At 36.9% G+C, this 21,442-nt stretch overlaps 1 protein-coding gene across 1 annotated transcript; it reads left to right on the top strand.

Annotated features, from left to right (window-relative positions):
• Nucleotides 1–727: 727 nt before the first annotated feature.
• Nucleotides 728–4,877, top strand: LOC127157294 (trypsin-2-like). The gene is made up of 5 exons (XM_051100524.1): nucleotides 728–813; nucleotides 1,895–2,045; nucleotides 2,696–2,946; nucleotides 4,437–4,573; nucleotides 4,659–4,877. Exons 1-5 carry the CDS (start codon nucleotides 774–776, stop codon nucleotides 4,806–4,808), a joined length of 729 nt encoding a protein of 242 aa, XP_050956481.1. The 5' UTR covers nucleotides 728–773; the 3' UTR covers nucleotides 4,809–4,877.
• The last annotated feature ends 16,565 nt before the right edge of the window (nucleotides 4,878–21,442 follow it).

Raw genomic sequence — 21,442 nt, forward strand, 5'->3', positions numbered from 1 at the left:
TACTAACCAAAAATTAAGTTATCATCAATTTACAGTAGAAAATTTACAAAATATCTTCATGGAACATGATCTTTACTTAACTTGATGATTTTTGGCATCAAAGAAAAATCAATAATTTTGACCCATACAATGTGTTTTTGGCTATTGCTACAAATATACCCGTGATACTTAAGACTGGTTTTGTGGTCCAGGGTCACATATACTTGTGACACTTAGACTGCATTTTCTTTATTGCATTTATTCTTTAAAATTATCTGTATAACATGAAAGTATGTCAACAACTCTTACAGTGTAAGTGTTTTTGAATTGTCACTAAAATACGCCTGAAGTGTTTAAAGTATGATGACACCTGGGGTTTTAGGAGGCGTTGCTGCATGTGTGCAGTGCAGATCAGAGGGACTGTGGGGTGTGAGAGCGTGCTTTTTAAAATCTCAAAAAATCTGATGCATCATGTTACAGTATCGGTGAGTTCATCCAGATCAGTGGCTGCAGCTTTAAAAACACAATCAGTACAACTGAAGCAGGCTTGTGAATATCATTCTGCTTCATTTGTCCAAGAAAAAGTTTAAAGCAATCAGAAATTTGCTAGATGCAGTTTGGAAGCCACATTCATGTAGCTTAACCAATGTGCCGGTGCATTTCCACCGTTTGTGCGAAACGTCTTGATCACGCCCAGGTCGTGATCTTATTGGTTGTTCTGTAGGTGTGACTGCTTAAAAACACAAACCTTTTCCTAAACTTTGCAGAAGTGCTCTGTCCTCTCCTCAACTGCAATGAAGACTATTGTGTTCATTCTGCTGCTTGTGGCTGTGGGTATGTAGACCTCTCTTACTCTGGTAATACTTTTTTTCTGATAGACATTATACTAATTATAAGTAACATTGCAACTACATGTCAACTAACTCTCATTAGACTATTAGTAAACCATCTGCTTAATATCTGCTAACACTTTATTCTGATGCTCCTCAACAGACATTCTGTTGACTTTAAGAGACACAGCACGCATAAACACTTTTTTCATGCACCTGTCAAGTTTGAGATTTTAGGCTTTTTAGTTTATCTTTTTTTTTTTTTTTTTCTTCTTCAGACTAGTGGAAAGAAAACATCCAACAGACAGTGTAAAGTGTTTCTTTTTATAGAACTTTGTCTATTTGTATCAATAGATTTCAATTACAATACATATTTTTAAAGGCCATTTTCTCAAGATGAATTTCAAATTAAAATAATTAGTTACCCTGCTTCCTTAAAATGTTACGTTCAGTCAACTCAAAAAAGTTTAGTCAACTTGAAATGTTAAGTTGTACTAAGTGACAATTTAGATATTTGAGTTGACTAAACTAAAAATTTGATTTGTTAAACTTAAAAGCTGTTTGTTACCCAGCTGCCTTAAAATTTAAGTTGAATGAACTCAAATATCTAAGTTGTCACTTAGTACAACTTAACATTTCAAGTTGACTAAACATTTTTGAGTTGACTGAACTTAAAATTTTAAGGCAGCTGGGTAACAAATTATTTTAAGTTGACTCAACAAATTGTTGACTCAATACAAATTTAGTAAACTTGTATTACAAAAAATGTTTGCAACTATGAATGTAATCAACTGGGTAAGTAAGGTGATAACTATTAATTTTTTTACCCTATTCACCTGCAGTGTCTTGCCTTAGTAACTTTGCGAGTATCAACTTATTCTACTAACCTTAACCCTAACCAGTCTACAAATACTCTGAGTGTTAGTTGCATGTAGTTGCAAAGTTACTTACAATTAGTAGAATGTCTACAGTGGACTATCGAAATCATGTATATCCAGTATTCTTCATGACACTGACCTGTATTACAGAAAGTCTTTAACATTAATGTTAATAAAAAGATGACTTTTTTATGTATATATAAAAAGGTTTCAGCTCAGGTGACAAAATCATTGGAGGTTATGAATGTTCGCCCCATTCCCAGCCCTGGCAAGTGTACCTTAGTGATGGGAAAATATCATGTGGAGGATCTTTGATTAATAAAAGATGGGTTGTGTCTGCTGCTCACTGCTCATTCTTGTGAGTATATAACCTCACTTTTTTATCAGTCTTCCTTTTTCTTATAGAGTACTTATTTATTTAAAAAAGGACAAAATGACAATTATTAATAGGTTTCCTCTTTCTTAATATGTTCACTATAATTGCAGGATTTCTCATCAGTTCATTTTTGAATATTGTAGTTTTTAAATGCATTTGTGCACAGTATTTAAATGTGCCTCTTCTCTGCATTCAAGAAATAATCAACATACCACTCAGCATACTAATGCAGTCTTTGTCTTGTTATGACATATGTGACCCTTAAACCAGTCTTAAGTAGCACGGGTATATTTGTAGCAATAGCCAAAAATAAATTGTATGGGTCAAAATGATCAATTTTTCTTTTATGACAAAAATCATTAGGGTATTAATTAAAAATCATGTTCCATGAAGATATTTTGTAAATTACCTACCATAAATATATAAAAACTTCACACATCAATGGAAAGCTTGTTTATTCAGCTTTCAGATGATGTATAAATCTCAATTTGGAAAAACTGACACTTATGACTGGTTTTGTGGTCCAGGGTCACATATATCAATCAGACTACGTGAAACACATGTCAGACTATTCACAAACCTAATATGTACCTGATTAGAGCTGAGTAAAATATGAGTTCCTTGTCAAACAGACGTCATCGTCTCCTCATCCAACTGGGAAAGCACAATTTGTTGGTTACTGAATACACAGAGCAGTGGATCAAGGCAGAGAAGATCATTCCTTACCCGACATATAATAATCGGCCTCATAACAATGATGTCATGCTGATCAAGCTGAAAAAACCTGCCATCCTCAACAAGTACGTGAAGCCAATCCCTCTGACCAAGAACTGCTGTTCTAAAGGGAAGAAGTGCTTGGTTTCTGGATGGGGCAGAACTGCAGGTGAGATGGCAGAGTAATGAAAATATTATATATTTTTTATACAAAGTAAAAGTCAGTTCTTTGAATTCAGTGAAGTCATCATTCAGTTCAAATTCTATCTGTGCAATCAAGTTGACAAAAGCGTTGCAATTTAAGTGTCCTCAACTAGTGTTGTCAAAAATATCGATATTTCGATAAATATCGATACTGAAATATCTGAACGGTACCAATACTAATTTCCCGAAGTATCGATATAACGATACTAGCCCAGCTGTCACTTTCATTTCTCTCCAAAGGCGCGTTGACAAACACCACACGTGACCGCAGTGTCTGTCTCGTCTCATTCGCTCTGGTTAAATAGCGTAAGGGGCCGTTCACATATCGCGCCTAAAAACGCGTGGAAAACGCTAGGCGCACCGATTTCTCCTTCTTTCCAAAGCGCTCTGTAGCTTGCGCTCCCGTGGCGTCAGACGCGGAAGTTTCAAAGGACACACGGATTTATAACACTAAAAATCGCTTGCTGTAGCTCTGTTACTACATTTAATGTAAATAAACTTGTGCTTATTTAACTTTATTCAAAAAATTATTACTTAAATTCTGCAATTTGTCTTCATGTTGATCCAGTGAGCAACTGAGCATTGTTTTCGCGTGTGATGCACGCACGTTTGCATGCGTGGATCGGTGATTATATGTGAGTCCGGCATTAAAATCTGTTCATCAAATAATTTAAATGTATTAACCAGCATTTATGAACGATGAGCAATGCATTAGTTACAGTATATTTTAATCTTTGATAACGGTAGGTAATAAAAAGACAACGGATCATGTTAGCTCTGGTCCAATGAAAAAATATTAACAGATAGAACTTGGATTTTAATTAGTTCATGTATTAGTAAATGTTAGTTTAAATTAACTTTTACCTAAGATTAATAAATGTTTTGGAAGTATTTTTCATTGTTTATTCATGTTAACTGATGTTAACAAATATCTATTACCATTAGCTTAAGTTCTAAGATTAGTTAGTTCAGTTTATTTTAAAAGTGTGGTCTAAAAACAAAACAAAACAAAAAAAGTTTATTAAAGTTTGGCACCAGAAAGAAGATAAGACTCGACCTGCAACAAAAACAACACGCTCACAACCTACACTACCAGCTGTATTTGAACAGCAAAGAAAGTATGAAGCAAACTCAAATGAAGCTAAGAAGCTGAACAGGGGTGTAGCAGCGTAGTACCTCAAAACATTTTTGTTCATGTAAAATATACCTCATTGTCATGTTCTAGATTTGTTATATTTATCTTTAAATGAAAAAAAAAAGTACCCCCTTAATACTGTGGCAGTTTTCGTGGTATCGAATATCGATATTTTTCAAGGTATCGTATCGAAGTTAGAAATTCCAGTATCATGACAACACTATCCCCAACTAAGCAAGCAAATCGTTGCCCAATAAGCTTCAATAACCATTAGATATGTGGAAGATGAAGTTTTAACACTGTTCATATTCTCTTTCTAGATGGCCCTGCTTCTACCCTGCAGTGTTTGAATTTGCCTGTACTCTCAAAGAAGACGTGTAGGTATGCGTACGGTAGCATAATAACTAAAAACATGTTCTGCGCCGGATTCATGAAGGGAGGGAAAGACTCGTGTAAGGTGTGTCATCGATTTCCTTTTTATTTGTGCTGTACATTTATATACAAATAGATCTGTCCTCTTCATTTTCCGATTTTCTTCTCAGGGGGATTCTGGTGGCCCTGTGGTGTGCAACGGGAAACTGCAAGGTGTTGTTTCCTTTGGCCAAGGCTGTGCTCAACCAGGTTATCCTGGGGTGTATGTTAAGTTGTGCCGCTACAATAGCTGGATCAAACACACCATTGCTACTAACTAACTGCTTGTTCAGCCTGGTCATTTACGAGTTCATTATTCCAGTTACCTGTATTAAAAATTAAGCATGAGATGTGCACGTGTTTGTGTCTTTTCTTTTTATATGGACAGTATGTCTCAAATGTTGCTCCCCAGCTCTAGAACTGTGCAGATACAGCATCACAATGAACCCAATCATGTGCAATATCACAAAACCTCCAGAGTACTGACAACAGGGCCATCTGCTGGCTCAAAAAATTTATAGCAGCCATAAAGCCTGCAAATGCAATGCATGTTTCTTCAACTGAAAATGAGAAACGTTATGAACAATCACTTATTTAGGAAAATAAAAAGTTATCATGTAACGAGCTAGTGACTGAAAATGTCCACACGAGGGCGATGTGGTTTTGCGCTGTTGATTCATTTAGAGGCGTATAAAAGGAAGTGCATGTACACCTGTAGAAAGGACGTGTGAGATGTACCCAGGTATTGCTATCCCTAAACTGTTTTTGTATTGGTCGGGTGGAGGAGACCGACACTAAGATTGGATCGATTGCACAGAATCTGCGCACTGTGAGAACCGATCTTGTTCTTTTAAAGTAATTACGGACGAAACTCACCATGACCATAGAACAGATGGAGCTTCCCGATTCATAAACGGCTGCCGAATCTTCATGACTGAAGCTACGTCACATACAAGTATTTTGCTGTTTATGTTCTATATATGTGGGTAGCTGGGTACTATGTCCCTAAAACGTTTTAAAGATGGGGTAGGTGTTGTTTGTAAAAACGAACTATGCACCAGCCGAATCTTCACGTGTTTGATGCCTATTCACAAGACCCATCATCGTTGTTGCACCTCTTATTTGAACTGCGGGCTCTTTTCTTTAAAAGCTTGTCTGTGTATAGCCAGTGCTCGTTGAGAAATTTGGGATGTTCGTATTGAGCTTTCGAACTGTTTGAGATGAATCATTGCACGTTTGAACTGTTTGAATTGAATCATTGAACATCCGATCTGCTTGAACTGAGACACTGACAATTTCGAACTGTTTGAGATGAATCACTGCACGTTTGAACTGTTTGAATTGAATCATTGAACATCCGATCTGCTTGAACTGAGACACTGACAATTTCGAACTGTTTGAGATGAATCTCTGCACGTTTGAACTGTTTGAATTGAATCATTGAACATCCGATCTGCTTGAACTGAGACGCTGACAATTTCGAACTGTTTGAGATGAATCACTGCACGTTTGAACTGTTTGAATCGAATCATTGAACATCCGATCTGCTTGAACTGTTTGAAATGAATCATTGCATGTTTGAATTGCTTGAATTGAATCATTTAAGAGTTTAAACTGAATGAAATGAGTCCTTGTGGACAATATGTTTAATAGTCATTGAGCTCTGTTTAAATTTGATGATTGGTGTGACTGGTTGAACCAGACCTGTCTATAGGAAAAAGGGTTATATCACATTGCATTAATTATATTGTTAAAGATTATTTTTGGGTCAAAGAGGTACCTCTTCAGTCAGTTCAGTTGTGTGAATTTATTTGATTGTTTCATTGATTTTTTTTTTTTTTTTTTTCCTGTTCTGTTTATTTTTGTGAATGATTTCTTGTATAATAGGTCTGAATTTCTTTAGTGCATATCACGAAAGGAGAACAAATAGAACATATACTTCAATGCAAGTGAACTGAGGTATTCCTGTTTGTTTTTGTCTTCGGCTCAAAAAAGGGTTCTCAAGGTTTATTATTAATTGATTTCTCTTCTTTAATTCTTGTGAATCCTATGTAGAACTGACTTTATTTTTTTTTACTTATAAGTAATTATAAGTTGGCACCCCAGAGCAAATCAGTTCGTTACATAAAAAATGGCACCCCAGATGGGACTCAGTAGATTGAGATATGGGCCTTGACAACATTCAGACAATAGCATATATTTAAGTTTTGAATTCCAGTTTCTGCATAGTGGTATTATTTACGAAATCACTACCTGGCTATTTTTATTGCTAACTTGTTACTTCAGGTGATATGCATTCCTCACAGAGAATTAGTCTTTCTTCTGAACCGCCTACTTTGTCAGATGCAACAACACATTCTTTGATAGATATGGATTTGTGCTCTGATTCTGTGTTTTCACCGACCTTGATACCTAGTTTTGTTGATCTGCCTAAGCATGACACAGCTTATGTACAGGATCCTGTTGTAGACAAACTAGTTCCAACTCAGCTTAAAATGGCTCAAGAAATTGCTGATATTAAAAGTGATCAACAGCAATTGAAAACTGAGCTTATACATACTATAACAACTTTGCATCAAGATTTAAAATTTTTAAATCAAGAAGGACAGAAACATTTTTTTCAAACTGTAAACCAACAGCTTGAGTACCATCGAACTCAGAGTTCATCAAATGTAAGCTGGAGGTTGGAACGTTTGGAAAAACAAGTTAAACAGGACATGGAAGCTATCATAAAACCTCTTCAAACAGTTATTGAGAAACTACAATCAGATTTTCTTGATCAAACTCAACAGATTAAAATGGTTTCTCAAGAGTTGACTGCACTCAAACAAGATAGTATCAACCATACATCAGTGATTCCTATTCCCCAAATTCTTCCTCCACCTACTACGCATTTTCCTTCACCAGATAGAGCTCTTCCTCAGACCAATCCTGTATCGACCACCAAACCGGTATCCTCTTCAGTTGTTGTCAACGATGCTGCTAATGCCCCTTATGTGTTACAGTCCACCATGCAGCAGGGTGTCCCAGATCAAGGTTCATTTGGACCAACAGACTTGTTTATGACTGGCGGGGATATAAGTCGACGCTTTAGTGGAAGGATTCCTGTTAAGTTGGAGTTTCCTACATTTGGTAGAAAGGAAGATGATCCAGATCCGTTAATATATATTGAGAAATGTCGGGATTATTTAGCTCTGAATCCGCTTTCCAATGAGGAGCTGACCGCTACCCTTCGAAATGTGCTGCACGGAACTGCTCGTGACTGGTGGGATGTAGCTAGATTTTCTATCTCTACGTGGGTTGAGTTCCAGACTAGCTTCTTATCAGCTTTTTTGTCGGAAGATTATGTTGACGAATTAGCAGAGAGAATTCGTAATCGAGTACAAGGAGAAAATGAAAGTATCAGGGATTTTGCATACATGTATTACTCTCTTTGTAGACGGTGGAAACCGGAAATTACAGAAGAAGAGGTCATCAAACTCATCTTGAAAAATATAAATCCTAGCATTGCCAGTGAGTTAAGACGAAGAGTGTCCACGGTGGATGAATTAGTTCGTTTAGGACAACAGTTGGAGAAAGATAAACAAAATCAACAACAATATGAGCAGCGTAAACGTTTCTCTAATAAAATGACTGGCAAACCTGAATGCCAGAATCAACAGATTGTAGCTAAAAAGGAACAAGAGAAAGGCTCATTAGTGTTTTGCTGGAAATGCAAAGGGTCACATTCACCTGCATCTTGTCGTCACTACCCTTCCTCTAAAAACAAAGATATGTCAAAAAATAGTAATGCATCCAATTCTGGTCATCAGTCACAGCCTACAGTAAGTACTGTAATTCAGCAAAACGGTTCAGAGATCAAAGATCAGCATGTTGGTAAACATAAAAGAGATCGAGTTCCGTTACTGGCTACAGGTGATACTAGTCCGTCTCAGCTGATGGTTTCTTTAGTGATTCGTCAGTGGCAAGGAGATGCTATTGTAGATACAGGCTCTTCTTTCACGCTTCTTTCTGAAAAACTTTGGACTAGTGTAAAGTTGCCTGGAGAAGAAATGCAAGAGTGGGTGGAAGGGCCATTGTACCTGGCTAATGGGAAAGCCAAACACCCTTTAGGATGGACTGAGATGGAAGTTCAAATAAATAATCGCAATTGGGTGGTGCCCGTTGTGATTATGTCTGAAGAGATGCTTGTTTTCTCAGTAATATTGGGGCTTGACTTCTTGTTTTATAGCGGGTTACAGATTGATGTTACGACTAATACGTATTGGTTCAAACCTAATGAAAAACAAAGGTTTTCTTTCAATGGTGGTTCTCAGAAGTTGAATGATTGGGGACTCGAACGACCTGTTGCTTTGTACACGGCTATTCCGCCAACTCCAACTGTTCCAAGTTTTGAAGCTGAATTGGCAGACTTGGTAGAAAAAGCAGTCCAACATGCACAGTTGGAAGAGGAAGGGAAACGGATGTTGTTAGAACAGCTGCAACAAAATTCTGATGTATGTAGCACTAAACTTGGACACACAAAGTTATTAAGTCACCAGATCTTTCTTACCCAGGAGGTGCCTGTGAAACAGAAACCTTATCGAGTTTCTCCAGCTAAACTGAAAGCTATGAAAGAACTTATTGATGAAATGTTGGCTGCGGAAGTAATTGAACCTTCCTCATCTGCTTGGGCTTCCCCAGTGGTCCTTATCCCAAAGAAGACCGGGGGATTACGCTTCTGTGTAGATTATCGAAAACTTAATGCTGTTACACAGAGCGATGCTTATCCATTGCCCAATATTCAAGAAATTTTGGAATCTCTAGTTGGTGCTTCCATATTTACCTCACTCGATTTGAACAGTGGTTACTGGCAGGTGCATATGGCCCCAGATAGTCAAGACAAAACTGCCTTTGTGTGTTCTTTTGGGCTATTTCATTTTAAGACTATGCCCTTTGGCCTTAAAAATGCACCTTCCACATTTCAACGTTTAATGGAGAGAGTTTTGGGAGACCTTAGAGGAAAGGTTTGTTTGGTCTATTTGGATGACATCATAATTTTCTCCCCTAACAAAGACCAACACTTCCAAGACCTACAGCTGGTGTTGAATAAGCTGAGAGAAGCAGGACTCACAGTAAACATGAAGAAGAGTAAGTTCTTCCAGAGCACCTTAAAGTTCCTTGGACACATTGTGTCTGAAGAGGGTATACAAGTTGACTCTGAAAAGACTCAAGCCATCCGTGACTTCCCAATACCTCCCAACTTAAAAAGCCTCCAACGTTTCCTCGGTATGGCAGGTTGGTACCATAGATTCGTGCCGAATTTTTCCCAAATTGCTGAACCTCTGACAGCCCTGAAGCGAAAAGGAGCACGCTTTAAATGGACTGCAGCATGTCAGGATGCCTTTGACAATCTTAAACAACATCTGATGGAATCTCCTATTTTGGGGCATCCAGATTTTAATTTACCTTTGGTCGTTTACACCGACTCCAGTGATGTTGGCCTTGGAGCAGTTCTTTGTCAGCAAAGACGGCCAGGAACAGAAGAAGTTCTTGCGTATGCAAGCCGTACTTTGAATCGGGCTGAACGAAATTATTCTACTACTGAACAGGAGTGTCTTGCTGTAGTCTGGGCACTTGAAAAGTGGCGATATTATTTAGAAGGGCGCTACTTTACTGTTGTAACGGATCATTCTTCTTTGAAATGGGTATTTAAGACCAATAAACCCAGTACCCGACTGATGAGGTGGGCATTACGCCTACAAGAGTTCACCTTTGCTGTTGAGTATAGGAGAGGAAAATATAATCTTGTTCCTGATGCCCTGTCCCGAATTCCATCTGACCAGTCCAATCTGTCAACTTGTGCTGCAGTGTTGAAACCAACTAAGAAGGAACCTCCAGCCACTGTTTTTCCCCTCACGGATGAAGAGATATGGAGAGCGCAACAAGATGATCAAGAGGTGCAAGAAATATATCAAAGTATTCTGGAAGATGGAGAAAAAATCATCAATTCTGTAACAAAATTGACCATTATTGAGGATAAGGTTTACCGTGTAGTACAACTTCCCCATTGTTCTCTGTATCAGGTATGGATACCTGGGCCCTTGCGATCAAGGCTGATGAGTTTCTTTCATGATGATCCTCTTTCAGGACACCTAGGCCGATACAAGACATATAGGAGGTTACAAGCCTTGGTATACTGGCCAAAAATGAGTCAGGATGTGAAGGCGTATGTGACACGTTGTCAAACCTGTCAATGTTACAAACCTGAATCCAAGAAGCCAGCAGGTAAATTACAGCAAACTCAAGCAACAAAGCCTTGGGAAATGTTGGGTGTGGACCTTATGGGTCCCTTTCCCAGAAGTTCTCAGCTGAATTCCTATCTACTAGTCGTTGTTGATTACTATTCCAAATGGGTAGAGATTTTCCCATTACGAAAAGCAACTGCTGGGAGTAGTGTCTAAGCTGATGATTAAAGAAATCTTTACTCGCTGGGGTGTACCCGATTATGTGCTTTCCGATCAAGGACCCCAGTTTGTGTCTGAAACATTTTCAGAAACCTGTAAAGGATGGAATTCCACACAGAAATTCACCACGGCTTACCATCCTCAAACAAATTTCACAGAAAGAGTAAATCGTACTCTGAAGACCATGGTAGCCTGTTATGTAGGCTCTCATCATCACCAGTGGGATCAACATCTTCATGAATTTCGTTTCGCTCTAAATTCCTCGGTGCAGGAATCTACGGGTGTTACACCTGCTGAGTTAAATCTCAATAGACTTCTCAGAGGTCCACTGGACATGGTATTACAACCCCAGGATGTTGCTCCGGATACTGCAATATATAATAATATTGTTCAGCTTCAAGATTTGAAGGGTCTTGTTGAAAAGAATCTTTACAGAGCCCGCCTTCGACAAAAGAGGAATTATGACCGTAAAAGACGGGAACTTTCATTTAGAACAAATGACAGAGTTTGGATCCGTTCACATCCTCTCTCAAAAGCGGAGAAGAAATTTTCTGCCAAACTTGCCCCAAAATGGCAGGGTCCCTACCGAATTGTTCGTCGAATGGGCCCTTTAACTTACCAAGTGGTACAGGAAAAAACAGGGGAGGATTTACGAGTTATACATATCTCCCAGCTCAAAACGTGCTATCCTACTGCCCAGCAATTAGATGAGATCCAGCATCGTCAGTTGGTGGAGATATTCAAGGAAGAGGATGCTGATGAAGAATTCCTTGGATTTTCAGAAAATGATCTGAAAACTGATGAGGAAAAAACAGATTCGGCTTATTAGAAGGGGAAGGGAGTGTAACAAGCTAGTGACTGAAAATGTCCACACGAGGGCGATGTGGTTTTGCGCTGTTGATTCATTTAGAGGCGTATAAAAGGAAGTGCATGTACACCTGTAGAAAGGACGTGTGAGATGTACCCAGGTATTGCTATCCCTAAACTGTTTTTGTATTGGTCGGGTGGAGGAGACCGACACTAAGATTGGATCGATTGCACAGAATCTGCGCACTGTGAGAACCGATCTTGTTCTTTTAAAGTAATTACGGACGAAACTCACCATGACCATAGAACAGATGGAGCTTCCCGATTCATAAATGGCTGCCGAATCTTCATGACTGAAGCTACGTCACATACAAGTATTTTGCTGTTTATGTTCTATATATGTGGGTAGCTGGGTACTATGTCCCTAAAACGTTTTAAAGATGGGGTAGGTGTTGTTTGTAAAAACGAACTATGCACCAGCCGAATCTTCACGTGTTTGATGCCTATTCACAAGACCCATCATCGTTGTTGCACCTCTTATTTGAACTGCGGGCTCTTTTCTTTAAAAGCTTGTCTGTGTATAGCCAGTGCTCGTTGAGAAATTTGGGATGTTCGTATTGAGCTTTCGAACTGTTTGAGATGAATCATTGCACGTTTGAACTGTTTGAATTGAATCATTGAACATCCGATCTGCTTGAACTGAGACACTGACAATTTCGAACTGTTTGAGATGAATCACTGCACGTTTGAACTGTTTGAATTGAATCATTGAACATCCGATCTGCTTGAACTGAGACACTGACAATTTCGAACTGTTTGAGATGAATCATTGCACGTTTGAACTGTTTGAATTGAATCATTGAACATCCGATCTGCTTGAACTGAGACACTGACAATTTCGAACTGTTTGAGATGAATCACTGCACGTTTGAACTGTTTGAATTGAATCATTGAACATCCGATCTGCTTGAACTGAGACGCTGACAATTTCGAACTGTTTGAGATGAATCACTGCACGTCTGAACTGTTTGAATCGAATCATTGAACATCCGATCTGCTTGAACTGTTTGAAATGAATCATTGCATGTTTGAATTGCTTGAATTGAATCATTTAAGAGTTTAAACTGAATGAAATGAGTCCTTGTGGACAATATGTTTAATAGTCATTGAGCTCTGTTTAAATTTGATGATTGGTGTGACTGGTTGAACCAGACCTGTCTATAGGAAAAAGGGTTATATCACATTGCATTAATTATATTGTTAAAGATTATTTTTGGGTCAAAGAGGTACCTCTTCAGTCAGTTCAGTTGTGTGAATTTATTTGATTGTTTCATTGATTTTTTTTTTTTTTTTTTGTTTTTTCCTGTTCTGTTTATTTTTGTGAATGATTTCTTGTATAATAGGTCTGAATTTCTTTAGTGCATATCACGAAAGGAGAACAAATAGAACATATACTTCAATGCAAGTGAACTGAGGTATTCCTGTTTGTTTTTGTCTTCGGCTCAAAAAAGGGTTCTCAAGGTTTATTATTAATTGATTTCTCTTCTTTAATTCTTGTGAATCCTATGTAGAACTGACTTTATTTTTTTTTACTTATAAGTAATTATAAGTTGGCACCCCAGAGCAAATCAGTTCGTTACAATCATCTACCGCAAAAACATTTAGAAATTGTTTATGGAATGTTTTTCTAAAACATTTTAGCTTCAAATGTTGTCAAAGACCATTCATAAGTAACATTTCCACAAAGTTTGCAAAAATATAAAATTGCACATTCCCTATACTGATGTTTTTAATGTTCACATAACCCAAGGAAAAGGGAAAAAAGATTTAAACACTTAGCGAAATGTTCTTAGAACAAATTCTACTTATTTCAAGATTTCAACTTAAAATGCTCCATTCATATGGCCTTTTGTTTGGCTACCTGGACTGTCAGCTCTACTGAAAAAAAGAACAGTAAAACTATCACAGAAAATTCTAATGGTTTCCACTACAAATACCATTACAAACATTACACACCATCAACTTTTAACCATTAAAACTATTAAAAATAGCTTCTGTATTGTGTTTTGGGACATGTTCCATTAGGATTTATTGGTTTTAACAAGCCGCCAATAGAAGGTGACCAGTTACCAGTAGAGACCAACAGGGTCATTACAGGTTTCATTAAAACCAATACAAGTTCCATTATAACTAGTAAATCCATTACAAATGATGTGATGGTGTCTATTGTTTTTTTTGTTTTTTGTTTTGTTTTTTCAGCAGTGTAGGGGAGGAACAGAAACACCTCATGTTTCATTACAAGTATTTTAATTTGTGTTTTGAAGATTCAATGACAACACTGAGGTCTAGCCAGTAGCCAAAATGAATTTATTTACACAGAATCTGAAACTTACCTACATTCAGCACAAATACAAATGTTTCCCACTCGAGGCTCCAGAGAGATTGTTTGGATCAGTAGCCACGCCCCAAACTCTCGCTATTGGCTGGCGGAGGTGTGCCAATCATTTGATTACATCTTAGTTCTCTTGAAGTTCTCTTCACATGCTGATAGCAATAAATAATTAAATTATAATTACATTGATAGCTGAATAGCAATAAATAGTTATAGTTGGCTAAAAAAAAACTGGGAAAAATATCTACCCCACCATTATTGATTTGGAACAATATGAGGGTAAATGATGACAGAATATTGTTTTGTTGTTAAATTATCATTTTAAGTATACATCGTAAGATTTCGATGTATAAATGGTTATAAAGATATCGGAGCCAGTGTGAAGGAAATAATAACGTTATTATGTTGATACACTCATGCCTGATGAAAGAACAGCGTGTTGGTAGAATTCCACCAGAAAACAGTAGATGGAGACATTGAGCAGATCAAGAAGAGCCACAATGTTGATTTGAGAGATTCTTAACAGACACCTCTAATGACCTCAACTGAAATGTCACAACGAAACCCCTTGACACTTTTCCTCTTCTCTGCCTTTCTCTTTTAGTCTGTGCAATCTGTAGCAGGTCAGATGGTGTGGAGACTAATCTGTGTCCAATTTGGCTCAAAACATTTTGCACGACTATGTGCAGTTCAGACTTTTAATTTGCTCTGCTCACAGTTTTGCTTTAATTCTCTCACTCAGCTAGGAAAAGGCCAAAGTTAAGATCTAAATAGTTATTTGAAGACCACATAAGTATTTTCACTGATCAACTACTGGACCTTAGCTTTAACCAGCTTAAGCAGTGCTATTTGTGAGTCTCTGCTCCATGTCTGTCTCTGACTGGCTGCTATTTCTGCTGGTAAAACTTCTCCAGGGTTAAAACCCTAAAAATTATCACAATAATTTTTTTTTTCATATCAGTCGATATCGATAATTAATCACAATAAATGTCAAATCTTTATTTATTTTAAGTTTAAAGTCAGATTTTTTTCAAAAACCAGACCATTAATTTTCCTTAACAAAATAAATTTCTAAATAGAAAAATTAATTTCTGCATGTTCTAATGAGTTATATTGTTTCAAATCAAGAAACAGGTTTGGGTTGTCTGATAATAATAACAATAGTAATATCACTTTTTGCACATTTGGTAGTAGCTTGAGGATGCAGAGGTAAATTTTTGTTCATTATTAGTCAGCATGATTAGCAAGTTACTAGCATGTTGTTAGCATGATTAGCACACTGCTAACCTGATTTAAATAGATTAGAAATACTGGATGAGTTTGAAAGAATCTAAATGGATTAGAAATAGTACATAGAAAGGAGGTTTGACTCTCAAAGGATTCTTGGAGTTTAGATTTGAATTTTGACAATTGGAGTTGGCTTATTTGAACATTCTGTCAATGTAAGTCGATGTAAGTCTATTTTAACCAAGTCTATTTTTTTTCTTAGGGTACCAGCGATTTTGACCATGATTCCACTACAGCTGTTAGATCTTCAGATGTTTATAAGCTTTGGTTATATTGTTCAGTAAAGCCGTACACCCCAAAAAGCTATGCTTTACAGTCATTTCAGAACAGCTAGTCTCATTCGTCCAAGACTTTTCTTTAATTAATCAGTGGCGCTTTCCTCAAGAAGCAACGTCTAAATCTAAATAGTCCCAAGAAGCAGCATGCTCCACACAAAAAAATATCAGTGAAAGAAAGGTGAAAATGGCAATAAACATTTTAGTATTTTGGCCAGTTAACAACCTTATCATTAACCAGCACTAGTTTGGTCAAATTTTGTATTGGAAAATTATTATTGCTATTTACTCACCTATGTTATCCATAGACATGCATTTAAACAAACAAACAAACACAGTTTTAAAGGTTTTCATATCTGTACTTTAATAATTATGTTGTGTATAGAAATTGTTCAAATTAACCTGCAAAACCACTTGTGAAAGATTAATTAAACATTTAAGTTGATCTATGAATAAAACTGATAATTGCTTTGTGCACCAGTGTTTTATCAATAATAATATACATTTTAAATGTAAAGATGATTCATAAAATTCTGCACATAAACACAACTTGGCCATATTTCCACTCAGATGGTTTTCAGCTTGAACAGCTGCAATATAATCTTACATCACGCTATTATTTGTCAGAGTTCACCTGTGTCTGCATCTCTCTAGGACTCTTATTTTGAAGTACATTCTGTTCCACTTGTAGCACTTACTCTACTCAATTAACGTATAGAGATTTGTAATACAATTGTATAGACCCACGTCTCAGAAGAATAGACTCGCTGCTGAGAAAGATGCCACAACAACAGTGAACAGACCAGACAGATTTGTCTTTGACTTGCAATTTGTATTTTTTTCAGAAACACAACTGGTAAGTTGTTTCAATTTATAAACAACAACAGAAATGGAAAAAAAAAACAATACTTTCACAAATTTCAGTCACTCACTTTTCAGTTGTAACTATTGGTTCCCTTAAATCAATCAGTTTCCAGAATAAACAAACAAAAAAAAAAAAAAAAAAAAAAAAAAAACTGACATACAACTTCAGCTGTAAATCAAAAAATTAATCAACAGTTTTCAACAGAATATCAGCTCTCGTATTTCAACCCTAAATTTTCCCAGTCTCTTAGAAAACCTTTTTTTTTTTTTTTTCCGAATAGTCCATAGAAAAATTTGAAAGTCCTTTTATCCGTCACGAGGGGAAAAGAAAGTCTCCGTCCGAGAAGAACAGAAGAAGAGAAAAGTCATTAGATTTCCTACCATTCGCAGAATTCACAACTGGCCTTTTTGCACAGGAAAATCCAAGAACAGACTCAAGGGGCTCGCCAGTCCAAACCCTCCTCAGAACGAATGGAAGGCTGGGACAAATCCAGAATGAAGACTCCAGAACACCTCATCGCACGGAGATCAACTCAACATTGAAGGGACAGAACCACAACAAAAACCTGACCTTGAACAGACAAGGTCACAAAACAATCAATATCTTCATTTTTTAACTTAGGAAAATAAACTAATCCCAGTACATTATACATTTCACACAGAGCTTGAAAACATATACATGAATACTTCAAATAAAGAACATTTTCTTCATATGTGCCATGTCCGTGTCTTTTTTTTCCATGTAACATGCTTGTTTACACATGATTGACCACTTCTAGTCAAATTATTGATCACACAGTTAGCTGTTATTTCCCAATATACAGCTTTACACACGTTTACATATATAAATCACTCTCAGAGACTTAATTCTTCGTTTCCTCTCTTAACAATAATAACGATCTGATTTGTAACAATTTATAAGCGAGTTGACTTACCAAGGAGATCGCTAAACACACGAGGATGTACATCGTCCCCTTTAAATCCCTTTCCTTCTCCTTTTTAATCAAACATACACTCTGTAAACACTTTAGCAACTCTCTGATGCTAACAAGGTAAATGCATATCACCGTATCTTTTGATATTTATAAGGTGAATGTTCGTTCCACCCTAATTGGTAATATTAATTGCATGCATTCATAATACAACATAAGGTTCGTCATTTCACTCACATCAATCCTTCGACAAAATTCTTCTAGAAGGTTTTTCTTTCTTTCTCTTTTATGTCATGGAGCAAAACGAACACCAAGCTCATTAGGAATCAATGCAAGTTTAAGCGAGCTGCTTCTAACTCTACATGTGAACCTCGTGCAAATCCCGGAAATTAATTGTTTTTATTGCGCCGCATTCTGGGTTCTCATTGGTCCTTCTCAAGTTGAAGACGGCTCACTATTGGTCACATCAATAATCAATTCATAAGATGGGTTCGTATAAAATTAATATATTCTTTTATAAATTGACTTCTTTCGCATAAGTTTCAATACTTTTTTTTTTCACTATTAAATCATATATATATATATATATATATATACATTCTTTTGTCTGTTACTCTCTGGTAACCTTGGTTACACACTGTTTCCCAGTTCAGGTTTGCTTTGTTTATTTCCTTGATTCAGGATTATCTTCACTTGTGTCTAGATTAGCTCCCATTATCCTGTTTTTATGTTTTTATGCACTAGCCCTTTGTTTCTATCTTTAGCTGTCCAATCATCATGACTGAGTGATGTTGAGCTGTCGCAGTTTTCTTTATTAGTGTTTTCACCTGTTTGTAAATCACCTTGTTCATTTGAATTAAAGCTGCAATGGACTACTTGCACCGAGCCTCGTGACGCACTTCCGTTTTGAAATCTTACTTTTTGAAATCTTAACATTTACCAAATCTTGGTTGCAGAAAACCCAGGAGAGATACCTGCTCCAGTCGCTCCAGGAGTCCTTCAGCTTGACTCACCGCAGCCTTTTCCTGATCTTCCTGATCAGCCGTGTCACGTCAGAGCGGTTTTTCTTAATGGAGCGAATTTTCCACAAGTTGATATGATTCTTTAGGGTCTTAATGAACAGTGTATAACATGCTTTGGTTAAAAATTCTCAATGGTTGTGTAAAACAACATCCTTTTTACTTTGCCAAAATGAGCTCTGCAAAAATCATCCTGTTCTGGTCGATGTTGCTTTAAATGTTAATGAGCTCTGCTCGCCCCGCCCCTCTCTTCTCTCTGTGCAGTGACGAGCCTGTTTACTTTAGCCGCATTTAGTCACGTTTAGCCACTAAACTTGCTAACTAGCACGTTACTAGGAAAGGCGATCACAGAGATTCATAAAAAACCCTTATACTCACTTCAGCTGTAAGTGAAGCTGTTGGGTCATGCAACAGGACAATGATCCAGCAAATCTACAACAGAACGGCTAAAAAGAATAGAATCAATGGGCTGCAATAGCCCAGTCAAAGTCCAGACCTCATCCTGACTCGAATGCTGTGGCAAGAGCCTACAAACGCCTACAAACCTCAATAAACAATGTTGTAGAGTGGGCCAAAGTTCTTCCAGAATGATGTGAGAGAGTCATACAGAAAATGATTACTTCAAATTATTGCCGCTAAAGTTGATCTACAGGCAGTTGAATATGGCTGTCTTAACTTTGTCACATGGATTTACCATTTTGGCTTAATTTTTGTTAATTAAATAATAACACAGTGTGATATGTCATGTGATGTTGTTGAGGTTTTATTTTTCAAATTATAAGACTGTAAGATGTGAAATTCATGAATTGAAAGTCTGGGAACTCTGACAAAAACAGATGCCATGCAATAAAACAATAAAACTAATCTGGAGAAGAGATCTTCAAAGTGGGCAAAAACACCCCCCCTGCTCATTTACAACCCCCTTTCTTCCTCTCCTCTCCCCTCCCTGCATCTCACTCCCCCAAAAGATTTCACTGAATTTTCACCAAGAATGTCCATATACTACATGTGTTGCATCTTGTGAAGATGTTGAATTTTCCCTTTCATGTTTTATATCGTTCTAAAGGTCTCTGTGCGATTGGTAAAATGGTCTCAATTTCACAGCAGTCACTTATATTATGGTGAAGATTGAACACTTTTGTAGAATTGTGCTTTGCTGCTGAGGGGTGTGTTTTCCCCTTAGGGTCGGGTAGGAATCTCCAGCCAGGTGTGACCCTGGGTCATGAGATCTCCTGACGAACCAAAAGGTTTTTATGTTTTTATAACTGATTGGAAGATTTGTTTGTTTTGGTCTGGGTATATAAGCGAAGTGACAAATCACCAGGGGGGGATTCTGTATTCAGAAGAACCCCACACTGTGTGTGAAAGTCTCTGGAGCTTTGCCTCCAAAGCTCTTACATGCTGCTGTGTGTCTCTCTGCGGTCAGGTATGCATCTCCCACTCTTAGAGTTATCTTTGAGTAACTGATGTTATGTATTTATTTGAATTGGAACTGAATTATACTTTCATTGTTTAATTGTGGAATTGGCGTGATACATTTTTACCTGACAAATAAAACATTATATTTGATACCGCAAATTACGACCAGGATAGAGCAAACTGCAGGCTCAGGATTGAATGGAGCAGTAGGCACATCATCTGAGACCTCCTGATTTCTGTCTATCACTGATGTTAGCAAGTTGTACGGGAAGAGACTAAAGTAAACTACACTTTTTGTGAATGCAAGCAGTAGGCGGCTGTCAAAAAGGGTATTAGTCACCTACATACCTCTGACTCAGCATCAGACTGGCGTTTTTGTGAACGTGAGATCGGCGTAATCGGCCGGCGCCAGACTCTGAGCAGCATCGGGTCCCCAATGAACGAATAATTGAAAGTATAGCGAGTCCAAAATGATCAGATATCTAAATTAATACATAACTAATATTTGTTATCAGCCTAAAGTAAACACCTAAATTCTAACGATCGTATGAAATTGGAGTCAGATTAAACATGGAGCTAGATTAAAAATGAAACTAAATCCTGATAAATTAAGCGAACTTTGCAGAAGCGCTGTGAAAAGACCGAACATGCATTAACCTTCAACCAGACAACTGGACTCCGCGTTGGGCCAGTGGATGGATCCTTACAAGACCAATTTTTAATTGCCAAGGACCAGATAAATGATACAGAAACTCATGTTATTCAACAGGGTGTCCAAACTTTGTCACATGACTGTAAGTGACAGTAGTGTCGTGTGAATGAAAAAAATCAAACATACAAGATAATCCCATAAATTATATCAGCAGTAAGCCACCGAACTCAGAAAGAACATTTTCCCATCAGCATTTAAGAGATACTCCACCCAAAAATGGAAATGCTCTCATTTTCACATACTCATGCCATCCTAGAATCTTAAAATGGTTTATAATTTGAAATATTATTTTTTTTCTCCGTCTCATGCACACACCCCTATTGTTTAACAGAAGATATCAGTTTATCAACTGTGGGATCGTATGGATGTCAACTTTAGGATGAATAAATGAAAGAATTTTATATTTTTGGTTAACTATTCTTTTAAAGTGTCTTCATACAGACACTGTATATATATATATATATATATATATATATATATATATATATATATATATATATATATATGTGTGTGTGTGTGTGTGTGTGTGTGTGTGTGTGTATATATATATATATATATATATATATATATATATATATATATATATATATATATATATATATACAGTGTACACTATGAAGACACTTTAAAAGAATAGTGTATTTTTATATATATATATTTATTTGTTTTTAAAAGAATAGTGTTTCCCCGCCTTCTGTTTTCTCGTTTTTTTTTTTTTTTTTTTTTTTTTTTTTAATCTGTTTTTCTTTTTTTTTTATATTG

Source organism: Labeo rohita, unplaced genomic scaffold (assembly GCF_022985175.1).
Source record: "Labeo rohita strain BAU-BD-2019 unplaced genomic scaffold, IGBB_LRoh.1.0 scaffold_103, whole genome shotgun sequence".
Taxonomy (NCBI): domain Eukaryota; kingdom Metazoa; phylum Chordata; class Actinopteri; order Cypriniformes; family Cyprinidae; genus Labeo; species Labeo rohita.